The sequence below is a fragment of the Sciurus carolinensis genome, chromosome 9, assembly GCF_902686445.1.
Source record: "Sciurus carolinensis chromosome 9, mSciCar1.2, whole genome shotgun sequence".
NCBI lineage: Eukaryota > Metazoa > Chordata > Mammalia > Rodentia > Sciuridae > Sciurus > Sciurus carolinensis.
The window spans coordinates 91,454,936-91,481,217 of NC_062221.1; the positions used below are offsets into that span (position 1 = coordinate 91,454,936).

General features: G+C 39.0%; 1 protein-coding gene across 1 annotated transcript in view; it reads right to left on the bottom strand.

Annotated features, from left to right (window-relative positions):
• The window catches only part of Nxpe3 (neurexophilin and PC-esterase domain family member 3), a 56,664-nt gene extending 32,261 nt beyond the window's left edge, over positions 1–24,403 (bottom strand). The window contains exons 1-5 of the mRNA XM_047565218.1: positions 24,287–24,403; positions 23,234–23,302; positions 22,134–22,211; positions 20,863–21,038; positions 17,507–17,795 (exon numbers count right to left, since the gene is read on the bottom strand). Of these exons, the coding sequence (XP_047421174.1) occupies positions 17,507–17,599 (93 nt within the window). The 5' untranslated portion in view covers positions 17,600–17,795; positions 20,863–21,038; positions 22,134–22,211; positions 23,234–23,302; positions 24,287–24,403. The remainder of the gene's footprint in view (positions 1–17,506; positions 17,796–20,862; positions 21,039–22,133; positions 22,212–23,233; positions 23,303–24,286) is intronic.
• Positions 24,404–26,282: the final 1,879 nt, after the last annotated feature.

Sequence of the window (26,282 nt, forward strand, 5' to 3'; positions counted from 1 at the left end):
CCCCTTACCAACTGACTATCTTTGAGGACATATTCTAGTCCCATCAAAAGCCTTAATATGCTGGCATAATACTATCTAAAATATTAATAAATATCACTGCAGGCCCCACGTGGATGAGGAAAAGGGTTCCTGTTGGAGGGATGGGCTGGCTGTGAAATAATAGCTAAGAAATTTATTTAATAGAAAAAACAACAAGAAACTATTATCTTTTGAATCAGGGGCATGACCAATTGAGCCATCCATAAGGGACTGGCTCTAACAATGGAGGAGTCCATGTTTTTTTTAATTTATAGCAATATAGATCAAAGGAAGACTGGTAGGAGCTTCTTTCCTGAGAAACAGGATGGGGTGGAGTTAAGCAAGCCATTTTGCTCTAGCAGGTCATCCCAGCAGGGCCTGCAACTTGGTGGTGAACCACTGTAGGGAAACCACATACTCCAGGAAATCTCTCATGATTGTCAGTTCCTGAGAGCCAAATTTCCATGTCTAATAGCTCAACCAAGCCTGGTTTTATTTGTGGGCCATGGATGGTACCCCCAGCAAATAAATAAGGCAAAAAGAAGCTAGAAGCCAGGCTCAGTGAGAGCTTATAATAGAAATGAAAGACAGCAAGACTCCCTGTAATCTTTTGTTAGACAGTGCTACATATACCTTCTTCTCATATTATGTGATACTCCTAATTAAAATAGAGCCTGTATTTTTTAGAAAATGATCAGATACTCCATCATTTTCACAAGAAGAATATAATAGTCAGGGTCAGGGCACAGGATAGAAAAAGAATTAAGGAATGGAGACTTGCCAAGGCTCTGAAAAGACTTTTGTATATCACCCAAAGCTTCTTTATACATTATCATCACAATACTAAACTGAACAGTTTAAAATTCATTACAATATTCTCATCCTGGACAAGATGATCTCATGAGTCAAGGTAAAATGCTTTATCTCACTCCACTAAAAGATCCATTTATTATTGTCAACTTCAGACCTGTCTAATATAATAAATAATAATAAATAATAATATAATAAATAATAATAATAATAATATTTATTATTGCCACCTCCCTTGCACATTATTATTCAAGGCAGTATTCATTTAGATAATTAGATTTTTTAACTAGCATTCAATCCAGAAGTTTCTGAGAACTACAACAAGACTAATGGGGAATTTTCCAACATTCCTTCCTGACTGCAATAACATTAATTACATGAGACTCTGACCTACTCCCTAAAGTCTCTCTTCTTTCTCCCCCTTTAACTTCCTCCTCATTCACCCAAGACTTACACAACTATCTTTTTTCTCCATTCTTATTATACTCAGGTCATTAGATGTAGTAAAAATATGCACACACACAAAGTCAATGCAGGTAAGTACCATCCACTCTTGAAGTCTTGAAATATTTTGTACCCCTACAGAGTCAGCTCCATCTCCCAACCCCTTCTTTCAAGTTCCAAAGAGGGTCTCACCCTCCTTCCACCTTTCTAACTTCAACCTGCTCCACAAGCAGAAATTCCCTTAATGTACTACTCTGCAAATGCATCTGTCATGTCATCTTTCTCTCTTGGGTAGAAGGAAGGAATGTGGCTCCTCCCACATAATTAGTAATAAAATAACAAGCATACTCATAAGGTACTTTCATTCCTTGTCCTACATCTGGATATATGCTCTGTGCTCTAGACCCCATCCTTTCCTCTTCATGTCCAGCTCTTGCATATTTCTTGACTCTCAAATTTAAGTCTCTCAGATTTCCACTTCCAACCAAGATACAGAAACAGTGACCAAATTTATCCTCCCATCTGAAATAACTTTTTTTAGAAGACCAAAATAAACGAAATGATGATTATCAGACAATAAAAGACAGTGTTGCCTAAGAGGCAGTAAAGAAACAGTTATCCCTATGATTGCCATTTGCATATTGCCTTGAGAGAGTTTCCAGGATGCAGAACGTGAGGGGAACCCTGGTGGAGCCTGGTGAACTACGTCAGTCAAAGAGATGGAGCTGAGTCTTAAGACCACCATGATCAAAAGTTACAGGACAAAGTAAAAGCTGCACAAAGAAAGAGTTAAAGATCTAAAAAGGATCCCACCTGAATATTCAGCAGAGTACTGATAAGCATATATAAGGAAACTACGAGAGGCTGGGGGAAAAAAAAAATGAGGGAGAACAGTAACTTTAGATCATACCAGGCCAGGAACAGAACTTATTCCTATCAGCCAGACTAGAAAACCTCAGCATTCAAAGGATATGGAGTAGAGTACCCAGCAAAGTTTTAAGTCAGTAGTGAAGAAGAATTAGCTCTTAAATACTGATCTGGTCCCAAATAACAAATCCTAAAATCAAGAACCAAAAGAATCAAACAAGGGGCGGGAGATAGAGTTCAGCAGTAGAGTACAAGCTCAGCATGTGCAAGGCCCTGAAATGGATCCCCAGCACCACCAAAACATAAGGGAAAAATGAAAAAAGGGAAACAAGCTATTTTCAAGTAAGTTATAGTACCCCAGAATAGAGTTCAAGATTATTTAGAGAAGTACCAAAAATACCCACCATCCAACTAGGTCTAAAATCCAACCAAGAAGAGAACACAACCTATAAGGAAATGAAAAACAATCAAATGAAGTCAGCCTGCAACTAACACAGATATTAGAATTGGACAAAGACATAAATGAGTTATTATAGCTATATTCCATATATTAAAAAAAAACAAGAGGAAAGACTGAGTGTTACATAGAGATATGGATGAACAGAAAATATTAAGAAGAGAAATAAGGTAGGGATAGGGATGTGGATCAGTGGTAGAGCTTAGGGTACATGAGGTCCTGGGTTCAATCGTTAGCATCACAGGAAAAAAATGAAAGAGAGGAGGAGGAAAGAAATAAATCCTCTGGGATGAAAAATACACAGAATGGGATTAATAGCGGATTAGACATTTCAAAAGAATAGTTGGTGAACTTAAGGAAAAACCAAGAGAATCCATCCAAGAGAGGGAAAGAGGCAAGTTAAAAAAAAAAAAAAAAAAAGACTATAGCATCAATGAGTCCTTAGAACAATGCCAACAGAACTAACATTCAGGTAATTTCAGCACTAAGGGAAGGAAGACATAAAAAAAGTATTGAGTAGGATATTGTGGCACATGCCTGTAATCCCAGCAGCTAGGGAGGCTGAGGCAGGAGGATCAAAAGTTCAAAACCAGCCTCAGCAACCTAGCGAGGCTCTAAGCAACTGAGCGAGATCCTGTCTAAATAAAATATAAAAAAGGGCTGAGGATGTGGCTCAGTGGTCAAGCACCCCTGGGTTCAATCCCTGATACCAAAAAAACAAAGTACTCAATGAGATAATGGACAAGCTCTCACCAGGCTTTCTCATGAAGGTGACATTTTAAAAATTTTGCTAATTGTTATAATTATTAATGTATATTAAGTGTACAACTTAGTGGGTATACATGCATAGATCATGCTTTGATCATGTTCACCTTTCCTTCTTCTCTCTCTCTTCCTCCCCCAGGTTCCCTTTCCCTTCCCTAATAATGCCTCTTCTACCATCAGGTTATCTCTTCTTTTTTTTCCAGGTATCCTTTTCATGTGCTGACTTCGCTTACTTTGTATATAAACCCAGGAGTGGGACAGGTAGGTCATATGACAGTTCTCTTTTTAGTTTTTCAAGGAACCTCCATACTGTTTTCCATAGTGGCTATACTAACTTATATTACCCCAGTGTAAAAGGCTTTGTTTCTTGAAGCTATTGCAAATGTGGATGTTTTCCTAATTTCTTTCTCAGTAAGTTCATTCTTGTTGTACTGATTTTTGAATGTTGATTTTATATCCCTCTACCTTGATAAATACAATTAACAGTTCCAAGGATCTTTTGGTGGAGGCTTTAGGGTTATCTAAGTATAGAATCAGATTCTATACTAAAACAAAAGGATGATTTGATTTCCTCCTTTCCTATTTGTATGCCTTTTAGTTATTTCTCTTGCCTGATAACTGTATCTAAAATTTCAAGTACTATTCTGAATAAGAGTGTGAAAGAGAATACCCTTGTCTTGTATGTGATTTTAGAAGAAATGCTTTCAACTTTTACCATTCCGTATGATGTTGGCTATAGGTCTGTGATAGACAGACAGACACAGACACACACACACACACACACACACACACACACATAGCTCTTATGATGCTGAAATATTATCCTTATCTACCTAGTTTCTTCATACTTTTATAATGAAGAGATGTTGAATTTTGTCAAAGGCTTTTTCTGCATCTACTAACATGATCTTGCAAATTTTGTCATTGCTTATGTTTATTTGCTGTATTATTGTATTAGTTAGTTATTATTGTGACCAAAATACCTTACAAGAACACTTGGAGGAGGAAAAGCTTATTTTGGGCTCATAATTTCAGAGGTCTCAGTCCACAGTCAGCCAACTCCAGTGCTCTGTGCCTGAGATGAGAAAGAAGATTCTGGCAGAAAGACATGGAGAAGGAAAGCCCAAAGAGAGTGGGAGGAGTCAGAGATAAAAAATACACTCCCCAAGGCATGTCCCTAGTGATCCACTGCCTCCAGTCACATGCCGCCTACCTCCAGTTACCAACCAGCAATACGTTCAAATTATTAATCCATCAAATGCACTAATTCACTGTAGGTTACAACTCTAATGATCTAATCATTTCACCTCTGAAAATTCCTGCCAAGCCTCACATGTGAACTTTTTGGGGTGAAACCGGGGCAAAACCTCATATCCAAACCATAACATTCCACCCCTGACCACCTAAAACTCATATCCAGCTCAAAATGCAAAATCCCTTTAGTCCATCTCTAAGAGTCCCCAAAGTCTCAACAGTTTCAGCATTGCCCAAAAGTCCAAGTCCAAAGCTGTGTACCCCTATAAAAATCAAAAGTAAGTTACATATATCTGATACATGATGGCACAGACTAAACAATCCCATTTCATAAGGGAGGAATAGGGACATAAAAAGAAAGAAGGGGAGCAAAACGAGACCAGAATCCAGTGGGGCAAACAAGTCCTATAGTTCCATACCCATTATTTGGTGCACATGGTGGCAAAATGTGATGTCCAAAGGACTTGTGCTCCTGGGGCTTTGCCAGTTGCAGCCCACATGCCCTCGCTCTTAGGCTGGATCTGCAACCAGCAGCTTTCCTCAGCAGTCATTCATATTACTAGCATCTTTTAATCTTAGAGGCCTATATTACAGCTTCATGCCCTCTCAGGGACTGCCTTTAGGAAGTTCAATCCCACTACACTTTTACCTGGCCTCCCAGACCTTTTTTTGAAATCTTCGTGGAAAACTCCAGGATGCCTTAACTCCAGCATCCTGGATTCCTACAGAAACAGTTATCATGTGGATGATGCCAAGGTCTGCTACCAGCTCAAGCAGTAGCCAATCCCCCTTGGATCGCAGCTGTAGTAGCCTCTAAGTACAGTGAAACATACTGGGGACTTTCTAGGCACCCCTGTATAAGCAGAGTGACCCCAAGGTCTCTTAAGTGAGTTTTCACTTCTATACCCTTGAGCCTGCAATAGGTGTCGTCTTGAGTCCTAAGATGGTCTCAAGGATCTTTCCTAGTGTCTCTGTGCAAAGTAATTAGTCTCTTTTTAGTGGCAGTAATCTCTTCAACAACCATAACTTTATTGGCCCCAATTTTACACTGGCCAAATTACAAGTTTTTCAAATCTTTTCTCTGCTTTCCGCTCCTGATTTTCACAGTAAACCTAGCTAAAAGTTGCCAGCAATATCCATGCCACCACCTAAATGATGTGCTGCCTTGAAAATTCCTCCACCAGAAAAGTAGCCCATCACCTTTAAATTTGGCCTCACACAAAAACTCAAGACCTGGACCAAATGAAGACAAGTTCGTTGCCAAGATGTAACACAAATGGCTTCTAGTCGAATTCCAAGAGAGTCCTCATTCCCATCTAAAACTTCATGAGCACAGTCTTTACTCTCAGCAATTTTCTAGGCATTTAGGTCTTCTGACCTCCCACCAGAATCACACATTAAGCTCTGCTTACAATATTCTAAGATTTCTCTAACCTGTTTCTCCAAATACTTTCAAATTCCTCTTACAAACCAGTTCCAAAGGCTTCTGAACCACATAGCCAGGTTAGTCACAGAAATAACCCCATTTCTTGGTACTAATTTCCGCGTTAGTCATCTTTTGGTCACTGTTAACAAAATACCTGACAACAATCATTTAGGGGAGGAAAAACTTATTTGGGGCTTATGTTTTCAGAAGTCTCAGTTCATGGTCAGTTGAGTCTATAGTTCTGGGTCTAAGATGAAGCAGAACCTCATGGCAAAAGGGCTTGGGGGAGAAAAACTACTCAGCTTATGGCAGCTGGGAAGCAGAGACAGAGCAAGGGGAAGGGGCAACAGGGAAGATAAACCCTTCCAAGTTATGCCCCAAGTGACCCCCCTCCTCCAATCATGCCCTGCCTATGGTTACCACCTAGTTAATCCATTCAAACTAGGTGAGACTGATTAGGTTACAGCTCTCATAACTAATCTTCACTTCTGAATATTCCTACATTAACACAGAAGCTCTTAGGGGACACCACATATCCAAACCACAACAATGACATTTTTAATGTATTATTGAATTCAATATACAATTATTCTATTGATGGTTTTCACATCTAAGTTCATCAATGATATTGGTCTGTAGTTTTCCTTTTTTGTTGTGTCCCTGTCAGATTTTGGAAGGAGGGTAATTGCCAGAAGCCCTCCATGAATGGTGTGAGAACCAAGCAAAATTTGAGTCATTAGATAGGGAAACCTGGTCTTAGGATGGATGTCCACTGTTCAAGAATGCCTGATTCAAATGGTAACTTGTTCTAGATCACAGCTCAAGGTTCAAGCACAAGTACTGGAGATGGGCGTGACCTGCTAGAGCCAAATGGTCTGCTAAACACCACACCTATCCTGTTTTTCTCGAAGACGCTTCTACTGATCCTTTTCAATCTGTACCACTATAAATAAAGCAAGCGCAGGCTCCTTCCTTTGTTAAGAGACAGACCCTTCTGGATGGCTCAACTAGTCACGTCCCTACTCTAAAGATATTCTTGCCTTTTGTCTTATTTTCTGATATACAAATTTCATAGCTTTTATTTCGCAGTCAGCCCATCCCTCCAACAGGGACCCTTTCCCTTGCCCACGCGGGACGTGAGGGAGAGGTAATAGCAGATTGGTTGAATATGTTTGGAAGGGTTCCTTCCCTTTCTATTTTATGAAACAATCTGAGAGACATTGGTATTGGTTCTTCATTAAAAGTCTCATAAAAATCATCAATAAATCCATTCAATCCTGGGCTTCTTTTTGTTGGGAAACTTTTTATTACTGATTCAATCTCACTGCTTGCTATTGATCCATTTGGATTTAAAATATACTCTTGGTTCAATTTTGGTAGGTCGTATATGTCTAGAAATTTGTGCACTTTTAGATTCTCCAGTTTTTTGGCATATGATTTTTATTAATATTCCATAATGATTTTATAGATTTCAATGTAATCTGCTGCAACATTTTTTATGTCTAATTCTGTTTATTTATGCCTTCTTTCTCTTTTTAATTAGTTTGGCTAACAGTTTACCACTCTTGTTTATTTTTTCAAAAAACCTGTTTCATTGACCCTTTGAATTATTCTTTGATTCTCCATTTCATTTAGTTCTGCTCTGACCTTTATTAGTTCTTCTTCTAATTTTGGATTTAGTTTGTTATTGTGTATCTAGCACCTTGAAATGCATAATTAGGTTATTTATTTGTGACATCTCTGCTTTTTAAATGTGGGCAAGAGTAGCTATAAACTTGCCTATTAGTAATACTTTCACCAAATCCCACAAGTTCTGGTAGTTTCCATCTCAGTTGATCCTGGGAAATTTTTAATTTTCCCCAATTTCTTCAATGATCCATGCTTGTTCAAAAAAGCATTGTTCAACCTTCATGTCATTATCATAAGATGTCAAGAAATTATTTCAATTTTTTTGTTGAGACTTGCTTTATGGCTTAAAAGATGGTCTATTTTGGAAAAAGTTCCAATGAAAAGAATATGTATTCGATAGCTGTTGTATGACATGTTTTGTAGATTTGTGGTAACTCTAATTAACATGTAGCGAGATTTAATTCTGATGTTTCTTTGTTGACTTTTTTTGTATAGGTGATCTACCTATTGATGAGACTAGGAAATTAAAGTCAACCACTATTATTGTAGGAGTCTATTTCTCCCTTTATGACCAGCACTGTTTGTTTTATAAAATTTGATGCTATGATATTAGGTGCATATATATTTATAATCATTACATCTTTTGATGGATTGTTCCCTTTATTGTTATGTAGTGACCTTTGACCAATTTTGGCTTAAAGGCTGTTTTGTTAGATATGAGTGTTAGGTACTCTTATTTGCTTTTAAATTTCATTTGCATGGAATATAATTTTCCATCTTTTAATGTTCAGTCTGTGTAAATTTTTGCTAATGATGTATCTTGCAGGCAGCATATTGTTGTATCTCATTTCTCAATATAACCAATCTGTCTTTTCATTGAAAAAATAAGATCATTTATATTCAGGGTTATTACTGAAAAGTGTATATTAGTTTCTGTCATTTTGTTGTTTCTCTTCTGGTCATTTTAAATAATCTGTCTCTCTCCTTTATTTGTCTTAGAAGTTTAATAGTTTACTATATTAATGATTTTTTATTATTTCCTCATTCTCACTTACTCATCTATTCTTCTAGTGAGATTTATTCTTTTGAGTGCTCTTGTGATTAGGTTTATCTTGCTTCCTCTTCCAGGTGCGGGATTCCTTTAAGCATCTTCTCTAATGCTGGGTTTACTAGTCATTAATTACTTTAGTCTATGCTTATCTTAGAAGGTCTTTATTTTTTCTTCAATCTGAAAGATAACTGTGTTGGACATAATAATTTATGTTGACAATCATTTTCTTCCAGGGCCTAAAATACAGCATTCCATGTCCTACTAGCATTAGAGTTTCTGCAGAAATATTTGCTATTATTCTGATGGGTGTGACTTGGTGCTTCTCTCTTGTAGCTTTTAATATTCTCTCTTTGTTCTGCACTTGTGGCAACCTATACCATATAATGAAGAGGTTCTTTCCTGGTCTTGCCTTTTGGGGTTCAAAATGCATTCTATAACCAGATGCCCATATAGTTGCCAAGATGTGGTAAGTTTTCTTTTATTTCAGTGACTTGGTTTTCTATGTCTTTAGCATCTTTAGTAACTCTTCTCCCTCATCTATTCAGAGTACACATATGTTTGGTCTTCTCATGGTCTCTATGTTAGCTTCCCATCACTGTGACTAAATACCTAAGAAAAATAACTTAAAAAAGGAAAGACTTATTTTGGCTCATGTTTGGGGGATTTCAACACAAGTTTGACTGACTCCACCACTTTGGGCCTGAAGTAGAGCAGAGTATCACCGTGGCAAGAGCACATGGTACAGAAGGCTATTTACCACATGGCAGTAAAGAGGAAGTAGAGAAAGAGAAGAGGACAGGGATAAGATATAACCTTCAAGGTTCAACCCCAGTTATTCACCCCTCCCAAATAGATTCCACCTCGTAAAGTTTCCACCACTTTCCATAGTACCCCCAGCAAGGAACAAAGCCTTCAATACACGAGTCATTGGAGGCAATCCAGATCCAAACTATAATATTTCACCTGGTCCACAAAGGCTCATGTCCATCTCACAGTGCAAAATATATTTAGTCCATCTCCAAGAATCCCCAAAGTATCAACATTTTTGGCATGACTCAAAAGTCCAAATCCAAAGTCTCTTTTGAGACTGAAGACCAACTCTTAGCTATAAGCCCCTGTAAAATCAAAAAATTACATACTTCCAATGTACAATGGTGGGATAGGGTACACAATTCCATTTCTAAAGGGATGATTAGGAAAATGGCATGGAGGAATTGGACCAAAGCAAGACCAAAACCAAAAGGGTAAACATTACATCCTGTTACAGACGTTCCACATCTGGCACCTTGGACACATGTTGATGTGATGTGAGCTCCAGAGGTTTTGGGCAACCCTACCCCTATGGCCTTGCCTGCTTGCAGCCACATGGCCTCTCTGTTGGGTTAGTTCTACTGTCTGTGGCTTTCCTTAGCAAACATTCCACGTTCTTAGAATCTTTAACTCCCCAGGGTCTCCACTGCTTCAGCTTCACTAACACAGTTCATGCATATTCCTCTTAGGGGTTTCTCACAGGGACTTCAACCCTGTGACACACTGCCTTACCCTCCAAGCTTTCCTTTGAAATCTGAGTGGAAGCCTCTGTGACCCCACAACTCTTGCATTTGCACACCCGCAAAATCTGCATCATGGACAATGCCAAAGTCTGTCACCTATGGGAGCAGTATCTAGGCATTTGTGGACCACGACTAAAGCAGCCTCTGAGTGTCTGAATGGCTGAGAATGGTGAAACAAATCTTAGGATGCAACTTCCCACAGAGCCCCAAGCAGGCAGGATGCCCTAGTACTCTTTCCTCAAAGAAAAGTCTTTTACACCCTAGAATCTACAATGGTTGGGAACCAGTCAATTTCTAAAATGCCCTCAAGACATCTTTCCTATTGTTCAGATGCAAAGTACAAGGATTCTTTAAAAGCACTAATCTCTTCAGCAACTACATTTTCTGCAGGCCCCAATTTTTCAAAAGTTTCTTTAGTGGCCAAATTCCAAGTTTTTCAAATCTGTCCACTTCACTTTTTGCTCCCAGTTCTCACTATAAATCTGACTAAAAGCATACAGCAATACCCATGCCACTGCCTGAATGTTGTGCTACCTTAAAATTTTCCCTGCCAAATAAATTAGTTTAAAACCTTTAAAGTCAGTCTCACAAAGCCTCAGAGCATGGGCAATATACAGGTAAGTTCTTCACCAGAATATAATAAAAATGGCCTCCATTCCAAATCCCATTAGTGCCACAGTAATTCCTTGCTGCTGTCCAAGTTTCAATGGTATGTGGACCTGAAAAAGCAGGTACATACTTATTCCCAAGTCCTAAGCTATATGCCTGGTTGTATGGCCAATGTCTAGCCTACAGCAGCTCTTTTCACAAACCAAGCTTCATTAATATATGGGTCACATTGAGCAAATGTATATTAAGCATGGATGTCTCTAGTCTGTGCATTCAAGATGTGGCTATCATAGGATAGCCCTTAAATGTCTCCCCAGGTGGGGGTGGGGGTGGTGGAGCAAACACCAAGTTCTGTGCTGGGGGTGGGGGCAGAGGAAACCACAGATTTTCCAGTTTGGTCTCAATACCTTCAGAGCTGGTCTCCATGTGAAACCATAAATGACAGACTGGGTCTTGCTCCTCACAGAGGGCAATAACACAGACTGCTGTGCTTCCGACTCCTCTCCTTATCACATCCATGTTCCCCACAGCTTAAATCTCTCAGAGGGTGTCAGGCACTCCCCCAAGCCACAACTGTTTCATATTGCTCTCTCCCACATAGTCAATGTGGCAGGGTGTTCATAGTGACCCTGAATTGTTATTTGTTCCATGTTTTCTGATCCCTAGTGCAGTTTAGTCACTAACACTTGATCCCCTTCTCAAGATGGCTCCCGGCTATAGCACTCTGAGTCATGCAATGAATTTCTTCTCTGAAGCTAGTTATTTTGTGCAGGAGAAGTCACTGAAAGACCAAATTCCCAATCTAGGTTTAACCCATTAAATCCCAAGTTTTCAATTCTCTGAATATGTCAATGAAATTGACAGTTACATTAACGTAGGTTGGAAATCATAACCTAGAATTTTTATACATAATTCATCACTAATCCTATCACTAATCATTCAACTCTTACTTTTCTCAAAAGAATAAAACTATAAAAACACAAATATTTATTTCAAAGTTACCATAAATTGTTGCTCAATTTTGGTTGTACAGGTATTACAGAAATGGGACAAACTGGATTAAAGCGTATAAGAACCATGAAAGTCACCTGCAACTGACTGCTAATAAGCTGCTATTATTGGGGTTCTTTCTCTCTTTGGCTTACCTTGTGCTTGCAGCATTCAATCTGACATCATCTTTGAACCCTATATGCCAATCCTTAATAAGCCACCATGATGCCCAATGAAGGCAGGGCAAACCTGAAAAGTACAACTACTTCCCTAAGATCATCCAACTTTTAGGTGATTATCCAAAATGCTTCAATGTTGGAGCCAATAATAAGGGCACTAGAGATGCAGCAGATTTGCATGTCTCTCCATGGGAAATCTGTGTTGAGGGCAAGAATACCAATATGCTCAAGGCTACTTGAAAGGGCAGCTGGAAAACTCACTTGTTTCTAAAGAAACTATTCCCTCAATCTGAATTAATGTAGGCTTTGTATTCCCAAAGGAGGACCTCACTGAAATCAGGAATATGCTGTTGGCCAACAAGGTGCCAGCTATCACATGTGCTGTTGCCATGTAACGTCATTAGTCTGGGGCCCAAGAAGATCTCTGTCTAAGCTTGGGCTGCTTTAGCAAAACACCACAGAATAGGTGGCTTTAACAGACATTTATTTTCTCATAGTACTGAAAACTGGAAGTCTAAGAGAGGAGTGCCAGCATGGTCATGTTCTGGTGAGGTTCTTCTTCCTGGCTTGCAGACAGTCACTGTGTGCACATATGACTTTTCTTTATAAGGATATTAATCCCCTCATGAGAGCCCCACTCTAAGAATAAATTTTAAACCTAATTTTCTCCCAAAAGGCCCCATCAAATTGAGGTTATAACTTCAACACGTGAATTTGGCAGGGGACACAGCCAACCTCCTTCTTCCAGGCTTAAAGCATTACTACTAAAATCTCCAGAGATAACATTGAAATCCTGAGCAACAGACAGCTGAATAAGAGTTTGTAATCAACAAAGCCACAAATCTGAACATCTCCCTCTTTGGTCTACACAGGAGACAAGGACAATGGCAATATCTACAAACTCAAAAAGTTTGAATTAACAGAAGAAACTGCATTCTCATTTCCTGGAGGGTGTGTGCAGTTTTGCCAGTATATATATCTACATATTGATTACGTGTTACATCAGTACTCCACTCAGTCATCAATGGGTACAAGTGGGTCCTGGCTTTGTCTAAAGAGACTGATTATATCTTTCTGTTTTTACTGAAAAGATCAAGGTCATTTTGGCTGATCCATCCACACTTATGGTCACTACCCCGAGGCCATCTCTAACACTGCTGCTACTGCTGCTACCATAGCCTCATCAAACTTGATGCAAAGGAAGAGTTAAAGGGTTGGAAAAAGATATGGGATTTGTCCTCTCTAGTTAATCACCAAAAAGAAGTCAATTCAGCCAGCTTCATTTGTGAAAGAAAAATAAAGACTTCTCTCTTAAAAAAGAAAAATAATGGCCAAATATTTACCAAATTTAATGAAAACCATAAACACAAACCCAAGGACTCCTGAACCTCAAGTAAAAGAAATATTAAAACTATACCAGGTTGGGGTTTAGCTCAGAGGTAGAGCGCTTACGTAGAATGCATGAGGTCTTGGGTTTTCCCCAACACCATAAAAAGAATACACCAAGGCAAGTAAAAATTAAGTTGCTCAAAACGAATGAAGAAAAAAAAATTGTAAAATGCATGGAAAAATAAGAAATTACATAAAAAGAAACAAAGATAAGCTTCATCTCATCCAATGAAATCTCATTTCAAATCACAGTGTGCTCCATAAATACGTACAAATATTACGTGTCAATTTTAAAAAATAACAAAAAAATAGGAAAAGTACTAGAAGCAACCACATGCTTAAAGAAAGGGAAAAAATTATTTGCTCCTCCTAAACTCTATAATGACAGTTTTATAGTAACTCTAGGAAACCAAGACGTTACATCATCTCCAGTTGATGAGTCTCGGGTATGAGCATCACAGTATTACCATCTGAAAATGATGTTATCCTATGTACACCTACGGCATTTGTGTTGATGTCTTTTTAGCTTTCCAGGAAGATGGAGAACATATATCATTGCAAATCAGAAAATAGACTCGGGAGAATTAAGTGACCCCCCAAAGTCACACAGCCAATATGTTGCAAAAGCACAGCTATAACTCAGGTGCTATCAACTATACCATGCAGTACAGAAACAGCAACTCCAGAGCTGCCCCACCACAGTTGCTATCACAGAGACCCTCATGCCCTCTGACACTGAGAGCTAAAGACAGTTCTTACATACATACACTTTGAGAAATGTGAAACATCACCATTTAAGCAAAGATTGTCAGATTGGATTAAAAAGAAAACAGAACCTACTACACACTGGCTATAAAACATCTGCCTTAAATATAAAATCACAAATAGATTCTTAAAAATAATAAAAAGAAATACCTACTAACATTAAACAAAGAAAAGCTAGAGTGGTTATATAATATCTGACAGAGTACATTTCAGAGCAAAGGACATTACCAGAAATGAGAGAAGAGCATTTTATGATAATAAAACAGTAAATTCATCAAGAAACACAACAGTTCTAAACATTTATGTTCCCAATAACAGAACTTAAAAATACATAAAGGCAAAGCTAGCATAGTTACAAGGAGATATAGACAATCTACAATTGTAGTAAAGCTTTCAATATATTTCTTTCAATAACAGAGCATGTAGACAGAAAACAATGATTAAAGAAGACTAATACTGTGAACCAAGTTGATCTGACATTTATATAGTATTTCATCCAATGATGGTGAAACACACAATCTTTTTCAATATACGTGAAATATCCACAATGATAGAATATATTCTAGGTCATAAAATAAATCTCAATAATTTTAAAAACACCTCAATTCATACAAAGTATGTTCTCAGGAGAATTAAATTTAAGAATCAATATCAGATTCAACAAAATGCCTAACTATCAGCCTGGTATGATGTCACATGCCTGTAATCCCAGCAACCCAGCAGGCTGAGGCAGGAGGATCACAGATTCAAGGCCAGCCTCAGCAATTTGGCAAAACTGTGTCTCAAAATAAAAAGTAAAAATATCCAGGGATGTAACTCAGTGGTAAAATTCCCAAGTTCAATCCCCAGTAACAAAGAAATGAAAAAAAGAAAGAAAATATTAAGTATCAGCAAGGATGTGGAAGAACTAGAGTCCTTGTAAAGTATTGGTAGGAATGAAAAATGACACAGCTGCTGTGAAAAACTGTATGGTGGTTTATTAAATAATTAGAATTACCACTAAAAATTAAAACTACTGCTGGGGACTGTGGTATATGCCTGTAAATCCCAGCTACTTGGGAGGGAGGCTGAAAGAGAAGAATCACAAAGGACAATTTGGCAAGACATTATATCAAAATTAAAAATAAAATGGGCTGGGATGAAGTTCAGTGGTAGAGCATTTGCCTGGCATGCATAAGGCCCTAGGTTCAATCCCTAGACTTCAGGGGAAAAAAAATTAGAATTACCACATGATTCAGCAATTCTACTTGTGGGCACATATCCAAAAGAATTGAAAACATGTCTTGAAGAAATATCTGTATACCCAGCTTCATAGCAGCATTATGTCTAATAGCCAAAAGGTAGAAACAACCAAATGTCCATCAACAGATGAATGTATGTATATGTTATAGCATGAATCAAAATTTCCTTTTTTTAAAATAGTTTTTTTTAGTTGTAGAGGGACACAATACCTTTATGTCTTTTATTTATTTATTTTTATGTAGTGCTGAGGATCGACCTCAGACATGCTAGGCAAGTGCTCTACCACTAAGCCACAACCCCAGCTCCAAAATTTCCTTCCTTTTTAAGGTTAAATAATACTTTTCTCCCTCTCCACACCCCACTGTGTGTGTGCATGTGTGCATGTGTGTGTGTGTGTGTATGTGTGTGTGTGTGTGTGTACAGAGGAATAATACTTGCCTTAGGAAGAAAAGTCTGATCCACAATACAACATAAATGAACTCTGAGGGCATCAGGCTAATAGAAATAGAAATAAGCCAGTTGCAAAAGATAAATACCATATGATTTCACTTAAATGTAATACCTAAAGTCATCAAATACACAGAGGCAGAATACAGAAAAGTAGATGCCAGTGGCTGAGAGGAGGAAGTAAAGGATAATTGTTGTTTAATGGATACAAGTTTGAGTCTGGTAAGATAAAAAAGTTCTGGATATAGATGGTGGTAGTAGCTGCACACGTGAGTGTACTCAATTCCACTGCATTGTACAATGAAAATGGTTAAAATGGCAAATTCTATGTTATGCATATTTTACCTCAAGAGAGGAATTTCTTAAATATCTAGATTATCATTGACAGCTTCCAGGTAGAAGGTGCTATCAACATGGAATTGGCACTGCCTTACCTGTAGCAAAACATGCAAGAACAGTTTAAGCAAAGAAAAAGAAGTAATACCTAGTTTTTATGCTTTAAGAACATTTATAACAGGAAGTCTTTAACAGAATCACTTCACATTCTTCAAAATACCTAACACATTTTATTAATGGCCCACAGGGGGAAAAAAAACAAAAGACCATGGGACTCTATATGCCCATTTCCTAGTAAGATCAGGTGTTCTGCTAAAAACCACAAAGTTCCAGCAGGAGAAATGAAAAAGACTGTGACTCAGCTTTTAAAACATCTTGTGCCTATAAAACCCAATAAGCAAAAAAAAAAAAAAAAAAAGGTCATAATTAAATTAGACATGTAACAAAAGAATTACCACAGCCAACAAAATAAGAAGAGCAGCATCCTTTTTACAACTCCATAAATTATGGTGATATAGGGGGTGAGGGTTCAGTAAGCCATGCTCCCTGCTCTTGAGTGCCATAGAACACTCTTCAAAACAGACTATTCAACCATCTCTCCTGACATACTTCTTCAGTTTTTTGCCAGGCGTCACTATAAGATCCCCTCCTTGAAGAAGCTTTTTCTTCCTCTCCTAAAGCTACCTTAGAATAACTCCCTGTCCTTTTTTGATAGCACTTTTCACAATCTCTAATTAGCATTATTACTATACCATGTGATTAGGATTACTACTACTATTATTACAGGGTAAGCATCCCTAGTCTAAAAATCTGAAATCTTAAATGCCCAAAAATTTTTTAATGCTTAGGTTCTGAGCATTTCTGATTCTATATTTTCAGATTAGGGATGCTCAACCAATAGTTACACAAAATTTCAAAATTCAAAACACTCATTTGAGTGAGCTAAATAAACCTCTTTTCTTTATAAAGTAAAACAAAAACCTCCAAATTTTGAAACTTTTCTGGTTCCAAACATTTCAGACAAGGGATACTCAAACCATATTATTTTCTCCCATGTACAATCAGAATGTGAGCTCCATAAGAAACGAAATCATCTCTGTATTCTTCACCGCTGTACCCTCAGTGACCAGCATAGTACATAACCACCAGAGACACTCAAATATTGAAAATGGAAGGAAGAATTGTAACTTAGGATAAGTTTCCTGATGACAATACTGCCTCAGGCTAGTTAATTCCAAGTCCCCAGATCTGGCTTCTTTAGTTGTGGGTACTTACCTCTACCTCAGTAACAATGATGACCAGCACTACCACCATCAGCACTGCAAGCAGACAGCAAAAAAATCGCAGTTTGAAGAAATTGGTCCACATGGTCTGGCTGTGTCCTGATCACCCATGGCCGACACCATACTACCTTCACTCCTCAAAACTCCATGTCTTTGTTTTTCTGAGCTGCAAATGAGCTTTCAGTTTAATTTGCTTCTATCCTGTTAGAAGCCTTAAGAGCTCTTTGTGTAGAGGAGAGACTGCAGTTGATTCAAGAAGCACATTTTTCTTCAACAAACTCCTTCAAATAGGAGAAATAAAGAAAAATCACCAATTGCAATATCCTGTAGTGAATAGGTAAAACAGATTTCCTCTTCCTGAACCTTATTGAGGGCCAAAGTAACAGGAAGAAAGCAAAGAGCCAGAGCAAACATTCCATTTATCAACCCAGGTTTCCTATGCCAACTCCAGAGTGTAACATTTGCCCTGCTACCTTTTTACGTTCAACTTAAGAGAGCAAAGATGAATGTCTTCAAACTCAGAAGCCGCAAAATGAAAATTTTTTAATTTAAATTTTGTAATTGCTAAATATGGAAATGTATATAAATAAAATAATTTCCTTTCTCTTATAGCTTAAGTTATACCATATTACCATATTAATTATATCTAAAGAGTACTAAGAGAAAACCCTGTGTTTTTATGAGGAGCTCTGAGATATCGTGCAAACCATCCTGACATTCTCTGAAAACAAGGAGGGCTACCCTCTCAACAGCAGGAGACAGAAAACATCCAGCTCCCCTACCTGTTCTCCCTCAACTAAGAAACAAAGTGCAGGAAGAAAGATGCTCTGAAGATGTGGAGGAGGAACATTAAGCTGAAGGAGTGGGTAACAGGATCCCCAAATTTTCCATCACACCTGTTAGAGGCAGAGAACTTCAGAGGCAGCTATTCCTAACAATTCTCCACATAACAAATTCAAAACACTTTCTCCAGTTGTTATTTGATGTAGGTAAACAGCAAAGGTTCAAGTATTTTTGCTCCCAGGGAGGCTTTCCATGGAGGGCAGTGTAGAGGTAAGGTGGAAAAGGTGCATAATCATGCTGCAGAGTATCTCAGAATAGCTCAGCTGCATCAATATTCCCCTCTCTTTGTGCTGGACCTGGCAAGTGTTCTATTCTCTCGTTCTTCTACTCCACCTGTCTGAATCATTCCCATTCCACAAGGACCATTACCAAGCCTTCCTCAACAAAGCTTCAGAAAGGAGACGAGACTGGGTTATTCCAACATGCTCTCCATCCTCACAATTCCCATAGTGCTTATTTTCACTTCTTATCTATCTCTACTAGTATGTATTTCTTGTCTAACAAGGCTATACTAATTATCACCATATTAAAAAAAAAAAAAAAAACTGTATTTCAGAGAAAAAGTAACTTAATGTAAATGCTTATACTTTTTCAATTTCCTCTTAGAACTTAGCTCTTTACATGGTATACAATGACTCAAAAGCCCACGTTAACAAATTATAGTGGTCTACTCTATAATTGCATTATACTGTCAGAAATTGCCCTTGAAAAGTTTATACTCATATCCTTCACTCTGGAAAACAAGGAATGCCATCTCCCTACATGGCAGGAGGCAGGAGGCAGAAAACATCCTTTTTCCCTCAGCTAAGTAGCAGGGTATGGAAGATACATGCCTTGAAGGTGTGGGCAATTCTCTTCTTAAAGGTAAGGTAGTTCCCCTCCCAGAAGAATAAAGGCTAGGAGTGCAGCTCAGGGTTAGAGTGCTTGCTTAGCGCACACAAGGTCCCAGGTTCAATACCCAGCGCCACAAAAAAAGTGGGAGGGAGTAATAAAAGAAATAAATCTATCACTCTGTATACTTCCATCAGATGCCAGGGACTACGAAAGACTTCATTTAACATCTTATGGCCCCGGACACCATCCCTCTCTAATATCAAGGCACTCATCCACCCTGAAAATTCTGACAAGCACAATTCTATGAAACAGAAGAAAAGTCTATCACCAAGATCTCCAACTGTTCTGCTACAGAAATTCTCTCTCTCAGAGTGGGTCATAAAAATCATAGGTTTCCTTAATGGACAGAGTGGGAGAACAACAAAGGTGATAATCCAATCCACAGGAATTTAGCTGCATCATGGGCAGGCATGGTATGTGAGTTCGGTGGATGCTGGTCATCCAGAGAACATCAGAATGGTTCAGAACGTCAACAGAAGCACAGGGTGATCAGTGAAACAGAAGGATGACAAGGGCAGCAGAATCCAAAGCTAAAAGAACTATAGGGCTACAGGCAGAAATATAAGAAGCCCCTCACAGCTAGAGACTTCTGCAGACATTAATTATGAAGGGTCATAACAGGAAAAGACCTGTCTTCCTGCTATAAGTAAGTAGAGCGCTGACATTTGAGAGACTCCTTTGCACAACTAAGTAGATAATGTTTGAAGCACACTAGATAGACTTCTCTTTGAAAGACATATTAAAATGTTCACCTCTGGGCAGTTTTTGTTTTCTACTTTATATATATGTCTCAATTTTCCACCAAGAAATAAAAATTCAAAACATAAAGAATAAATTGATTTCTAAGAATAAAAATTAAATGCTGGCTGGGTGGTATACCAACCCAACCCAGGACATTGAGGCAGGAGGATTCCAAGTTCAAAGTCAGTCTTAGCAACTTAGTAAGGCCCTCGGCAACTTAGTGAGAATCTGTATCAAGATAAAAAAATGGAAAAAAAGGGGGCTGGGGATGTGGCTCACTGGTTAAGCACCCCTGGGTTCAAACACTGGTACCAAGAATTATTAAAGCTATAAAGAAAAGAAAAGCATCAAACCATACTTGGGGAAATAATTCAATTTTAAATGAAATATTTTTTGAGGGGAGAGGGGAAATCAGAGAATGAACCCAAGGGTGCTTAATCACTGAACCACATCCCCAGTCCTTTATTTATTTATTTATTTTTTTAATTTAATTTTTTTTTTTTTTGAGACAGGGTCTCACTACATTGCTTAGGGCCTTGCTGAATTTTAAGTCGCTGAGGCTGGTTTGAACTTGTGATCCTCCTGCCTCAGCCTCCTAAGCCTCTGGGATTATAGGTGTGTGCCACCACTCCTGGTTTAAAAGAAAGACTTCTAAGAAAAAGGGGAAACAGGTAATAGGTTTCAGCTATTTTCCTACAAATAAAACCTAGACACTATCACAAGATAGCTATTTTGCAAAGTGAGCAAGAAACTATCATTTGGTACTTTAATCACTTTATAATCAAGTCAGAACAATAGTACCTGATAGAAAAAACTCCATAAAAGTTAATATCAACCAAAAAATAAAATATATAATTCAATGTAATTTACCTTTTTTGGAAGTTTTCCAAGAGATATGTATTGGAATTAAGAAAACAGAATTTATGTCCAATTCCTTCCAGCATGAAATCCTGAACTCAGGCAATTATAACCAGTAGCCCTTATTCTTTTCTTGCCACATTTGAAGCACACATTGCTGTTTTTTCATTTTTATATCTTTCTTCCTACTGCAACAGAAATAAGCACATGATTTAAAGGTTAAAGATATTGAAAATGAAGTAAAGGAAAACATATTAGCAATTAAGACTACAATATTACTGGCAGAGAGATATGCAAAGATTTCAATACACTGTAGTGATACTGGACACAATGGTGCATGCCTGTAATTTTAGCAACTCAGAAGGTTTAGGCAGGAGGATTCCAAGTTCAAGGCCAGACTCAGCAAATTAGGTAAATACTGTTGCAAAATAAAAAGGAATAGAGATGCAGCTCAGCAGTAAAGTACCTATGGGTTGGATCTTCATATCAAAAAAAGAAAAGGAAAGTACAATGTAGTGAGAAGAGTAGTAATAGGAACATTTTTTTCTTTTTAATGTTAATAGAACTTTATTTTATCCATTTTTTATGTAAACAAATGGGATACATGTTGTTTCTCTATTTGTACATGGAGTAAAGGCATACCATTTGTGTAATCATAAATTTACATAGGGTAATATTGTTTGATTCAGTCTGTTATTTTTTCCCTTCCCCCCCACCCCTCCCACCCCTCTTTTCCCTCTACACAGTCCTTTCCTTCCTCCATTCTTGCCCCCCTCCCCAACCCTAACCCTAACCCTAACCCTAACACTAACACTAACCCCTCCCACCCCCCATTATGTGTCATCATCCACTTATCAGTGAGATCATTCGTCCTTTGGTTTTTTGAGATTGGCTTATCTTACTTAGAGGAACATTTATTTTTCCTACTAATAAAAAACAGAACTGGCTGTTAACCAGTTAACTTCAACCTCAAAAAATCACTCTAAGAACTTAGCTGAAGGTCAAAACTTCAAGTAGCAGTATAACTGAAAAAACATAAACCAAAGATAAAAGCTCCAAATATTACTGTTCCTAAAGATTATGTAATTATGTAGTTCAATTATGTAGTTCATCTTCCCACTATAGAAAGCAACAGGTATTTGTATAAATTTAAATAAAAGTTGTAATTCAAGGAATCTAAACTTAAGCAGTCTTGTTTTCAAATCTTTGTATAATGTCAGAACTCTACTTATGTGCAAAGGACAAACAAAAACCAAAATGCAGTCAGGCATGGTGTCACATACCTGTAATCCCAGCAACTGGGGGAGGCTGAGGCAGGAGGATCACAAGTTCAAGGCCAAGATGGGCAATTTTGTGAGATCCTTTTCAAAATAAAATATAAAAAGACTGAGAATATAGTGCAGGGATACAGAGCCCTAGATTCAATCCCTAGTATGGGGGGAAACAAAGCAAAATGCATAATCTGTCTTGCAGGTAGAACCCCAGTATTTTGGGGGATTACTCTGCCAAATTCTGATTAAGATCACTTCCAAATCCAAGACCTATACTGAGCAACCTAACTTCTTTAGTATTTGTAGCAACAGCCATAGAATGACTTTCTATCCCAATTTCACAAGAGAATTACCAAGTGGTTGCTCACATTACTAGGAATTATAAAATTCATGACATAAATGAAATACCCAAGTTAAGTACTAAACAAACAAAATTTGACAAGAACTCCACCCTATAGGGAGATGGTGTTCTCTCAGGCAACCACTCCACAAAGACAATATATGACTGGATAACTGCATCTCTCAAGTCTCTGAAATAGTCCCTATCCTAAATATTCTGACCTATTATCCACATAAATGTAATTCACTAGTCAGACCAAGCATCTGGAATATTAATTTAGAATGCATGTTCCCCTACATAGGAGACACAAGCACAGGTTCATATGGAATATATCCAAACATAAATGGTTATATTTTGAACTTCCCAAAAAGCAGCTATATTTCATCTACAGAAAGAACTGGAGACCTATCCAGGACCATGACAGGGATGAGTCAACCAAATAGGGTTAATTCTTCAATTAAGTTTAAGCAAAATTGGTAATATTAGTACAGGATTTGTTTTCACAGATTCCACTTCTTTCATGTACCCTCATGTTCACTAGAGAAGTAACCAAATTAAATCAAATTAAATTAAATAAGTCACATAGTAATAAATGCTATAAGAAAAAACTAGGGAATTTGGTAAGTCAACCAATTACATCGGATTCTGTGGAAGTAGTTAAGAAACATTAAAAAAAGAGTCCTCAGACGATTATAATATATAGTCAAGTAGGGCAACCACTAGTATAGGTAAGGGATGGCCTTTCTGAAATTAAATTTGAAGGGTAACTTACCTTGCACGCTCGGATTCTGGGGCAGTGAGGACATTCATCCCTACTTTAGTGATCTATCCTTTCATTTCTCTGTAACAAATAACAATACTTTATCAGCCCTAGAAAGAGTGTAAGGAAAACACACACTGAAAAAGAATAAAAAAGGAAAGCAGAACACAAACAATGGAGGAACAGTATGCGCTGCCTCCAAAAAGCGGAATTTGACAATTATTAGGATGTGGGAGTCCTGCCAGTTTCAAACACACCCTCATACTCCAAATGATAATTAAAGGCAGTGAGAAGGGAGAAGGCCCACTAGAGCAGTGTGATTCTTTATTTTTGGGCAATGCACAGCAATCCTCCTTTAGCATAATGAAAAGCAAGGAAATTTTTACCATTTCATAAAACGTTGCATAACCCTGCCAAGGAACCGTCTTGACACCAGCACCTCTGGCCTTGGGTCAAGCAGAGATGGGCCATAGGCCAGAGTCTCCACATCATACCTTGTGAAGTCACACTCCACATCTGACCCAAAATCTGATGTCCCCATATGGCAGCTCAGTCATGTGAGAACAGTCCACTGTGTGTCAGCACCGCTAGCCAAAAGGCAGCTGGCGGGTGCTCAGAGCACCTATGAGACTGGAGATGGGGGCTGAGCGGGCGGCAGGGCCGAGCACGCCGCATCCGTTGAGGGGAAGGGTCGGGAGAGAGGGTTTGAGCAGCGTTCTCCTGCAGGTCAGGGCATACCGCGTTGCCGCAAGTCTGGACAGCTGAAGCTGAGGACACCCACGCCCCGTCCCGCCCCTCCCCGCCGTGGCGCCGGCTCCTGTGGTCCCAGGCTGCGGTAGACCAGGGCTCCAACTCTGCCTTTCCCTTCGGCCCGGGCCCCAACTCCCCGGCCCTGGCGCTCTCAGCCAGGACTCCCAGGGCAGCACCTCCTCTGCACCGGGCAGGGGACTGCGGAGCCGTAGGCACGGAGGGAAGGGCTACGCAGCCCAGAAGTGCGCCTGAGGAGCCAAGCGCGGGTCGCTCCGAGGCTGGGACCTCGCACATAGCCCGCAACCCTGCACTCACCCCCGGGTTCCACCGCGCGCCGTTGGCTCCCCAGAAACCGGCTCCTGACACCCCGGTTTGCCCGGCTGCGCCAGGCCCTTCACCACCACCCCCAGCTTCCTGACCCGGCCCCGTCGCCTCACCCCCGACCCGCGGCTACGATTGGTCGAAGTCCTTCGTGGGCGGGCCTAAGATGATGATTGACATCCAGGCGCGCGGAACGCGGAGCCCAGAGGCGAGGACGCGAAGTTGGGGCTCCTCTATCTCCGAGCCGCAAGGTTCCAGCGCTCTAGGTGACCCTGCAGCTCTTGCTCACCTGCCTGCGGTCGGACCCCTTTGGCGACACAATTCCTTTTGACATCAACGTTTCCCCGAAACATCGGCCTCAAGGCTCTTCTCTGTCCGCGAAATGACCACAACCAGAGATAACCCTGTTTGGGCTGTCTTTCTCTTGCAGTGGTGAAATTTATTGTTCCCTGTACTAACCAAACACAATTTGTTAAGTATGGAGATGGCAAGACCTTGAATCTTTCCTTGCTTTTAAATCAATCAACTTCTATTCGCACTTGAAGCAGCCCTGTTGTTTTTACTCACAATACATGATGCAGGTCTCCTGGCAAAAAATACCGGAATACCTTTTGGCCCCACAATTCTCAGTTATCCTGAACATTCTTCTAACTGTGAAGTGTAAGTAGCAGTTGTGTGAAATTGGGGGACTGAATCAAATGCAATTGCTCAGGAAGCCGGAAGGGATTGCTGGCTTCTCAGTTTCTCAAAAGTGCTCTCAGAGCACAGTGGTGTTACCTCAGCAAACTACAAACTCAGAAAGTGCCCTGCCTCCAGATTGTTATCCCATGGTTGAAGGAGAATTAATACAAATTACAACTGACATTATTTTCACATATATTGACCACAGTGGACTCAGTGTGCTCATTCAGATGTTTTCATGGCAGGCCTACATGCATGAATAACCAGACTCATGAATGGAATAATGGGAAGTTCTGCCCTAACCTCTAGAGTAACCATTTCATTCTCCTCCCTTCTGGAGGAAATAAAGCTTGCCAAGGCCTTCCGTAGTCATAAAAGGTGACTTCCATGCCTCTGTGCTTAAGGAAGAGCTTGCCCTCAACCCCATATGCTAAACTCCTGCTCTGATTAAGCTTTATGTCCCAATAGATGAGCGCAGTCTTCACAGTTTGGCAAATACTTAGACAAGACATAACGATTTGGGAGTCATAGCTTTGGAATTCATTGACCCTGTTCACTCCCAAGCACAATCCAGAAGCATTTGAGTGAGAAGAGAAAGAGCCTCAGAATGAGCTAAGAGGAACTCCTCTGTACATTTAAAATAAATAGGCCTTTGAGTAATTATGCATATATTTTATAGTCATCGTCTCCCAAAAAGTAGTAAGGGCAAAAAGTACTGTTCATCTCTACTAGATTCTTAAAAGATTTCTCACTTGCAAAGTCATCATACTTCCAACTCAGCACATCCAACACAGAATTTATTTCTCTTAGCAAATAGAGTATGGGTATTAAGGGTAGATAAGTAAAAGCAACTTAACCATTTCTGATGCAGCTATTTTGGGATAATTCACCAGCGAGTCTGATTCCATCCATCATGGCAGAAGCTTGGGCACAGTGCTCTGAAACTTAAGTTAGTTCCTAATTTGGTGCCTTTGCTTCCTCCTTTGAACAAGTGACAGTTTGCACTCCAAGGTTTATTAAACCATTGTTCAAAATTAAGTGACTGGAATGACATTACATACTAACCACACTATTCCAAAAATATGATGAACCATAATGAACCACTGCTCAGGAAGAGGTAGTTGGTGCCACTACTGTGTTGTTCCATGTACTCAAATTGAGAGACAGCTGTTTCTCTTGTATTTAAATATATTTTTAATTAATATATAAAAACATAGAACATAATAATTATATTATTTATATTGCAACATGATGTTGTGATACATGTATAGATTATGTAATGCTTAAATCAGGTTAAATGTATCTATTT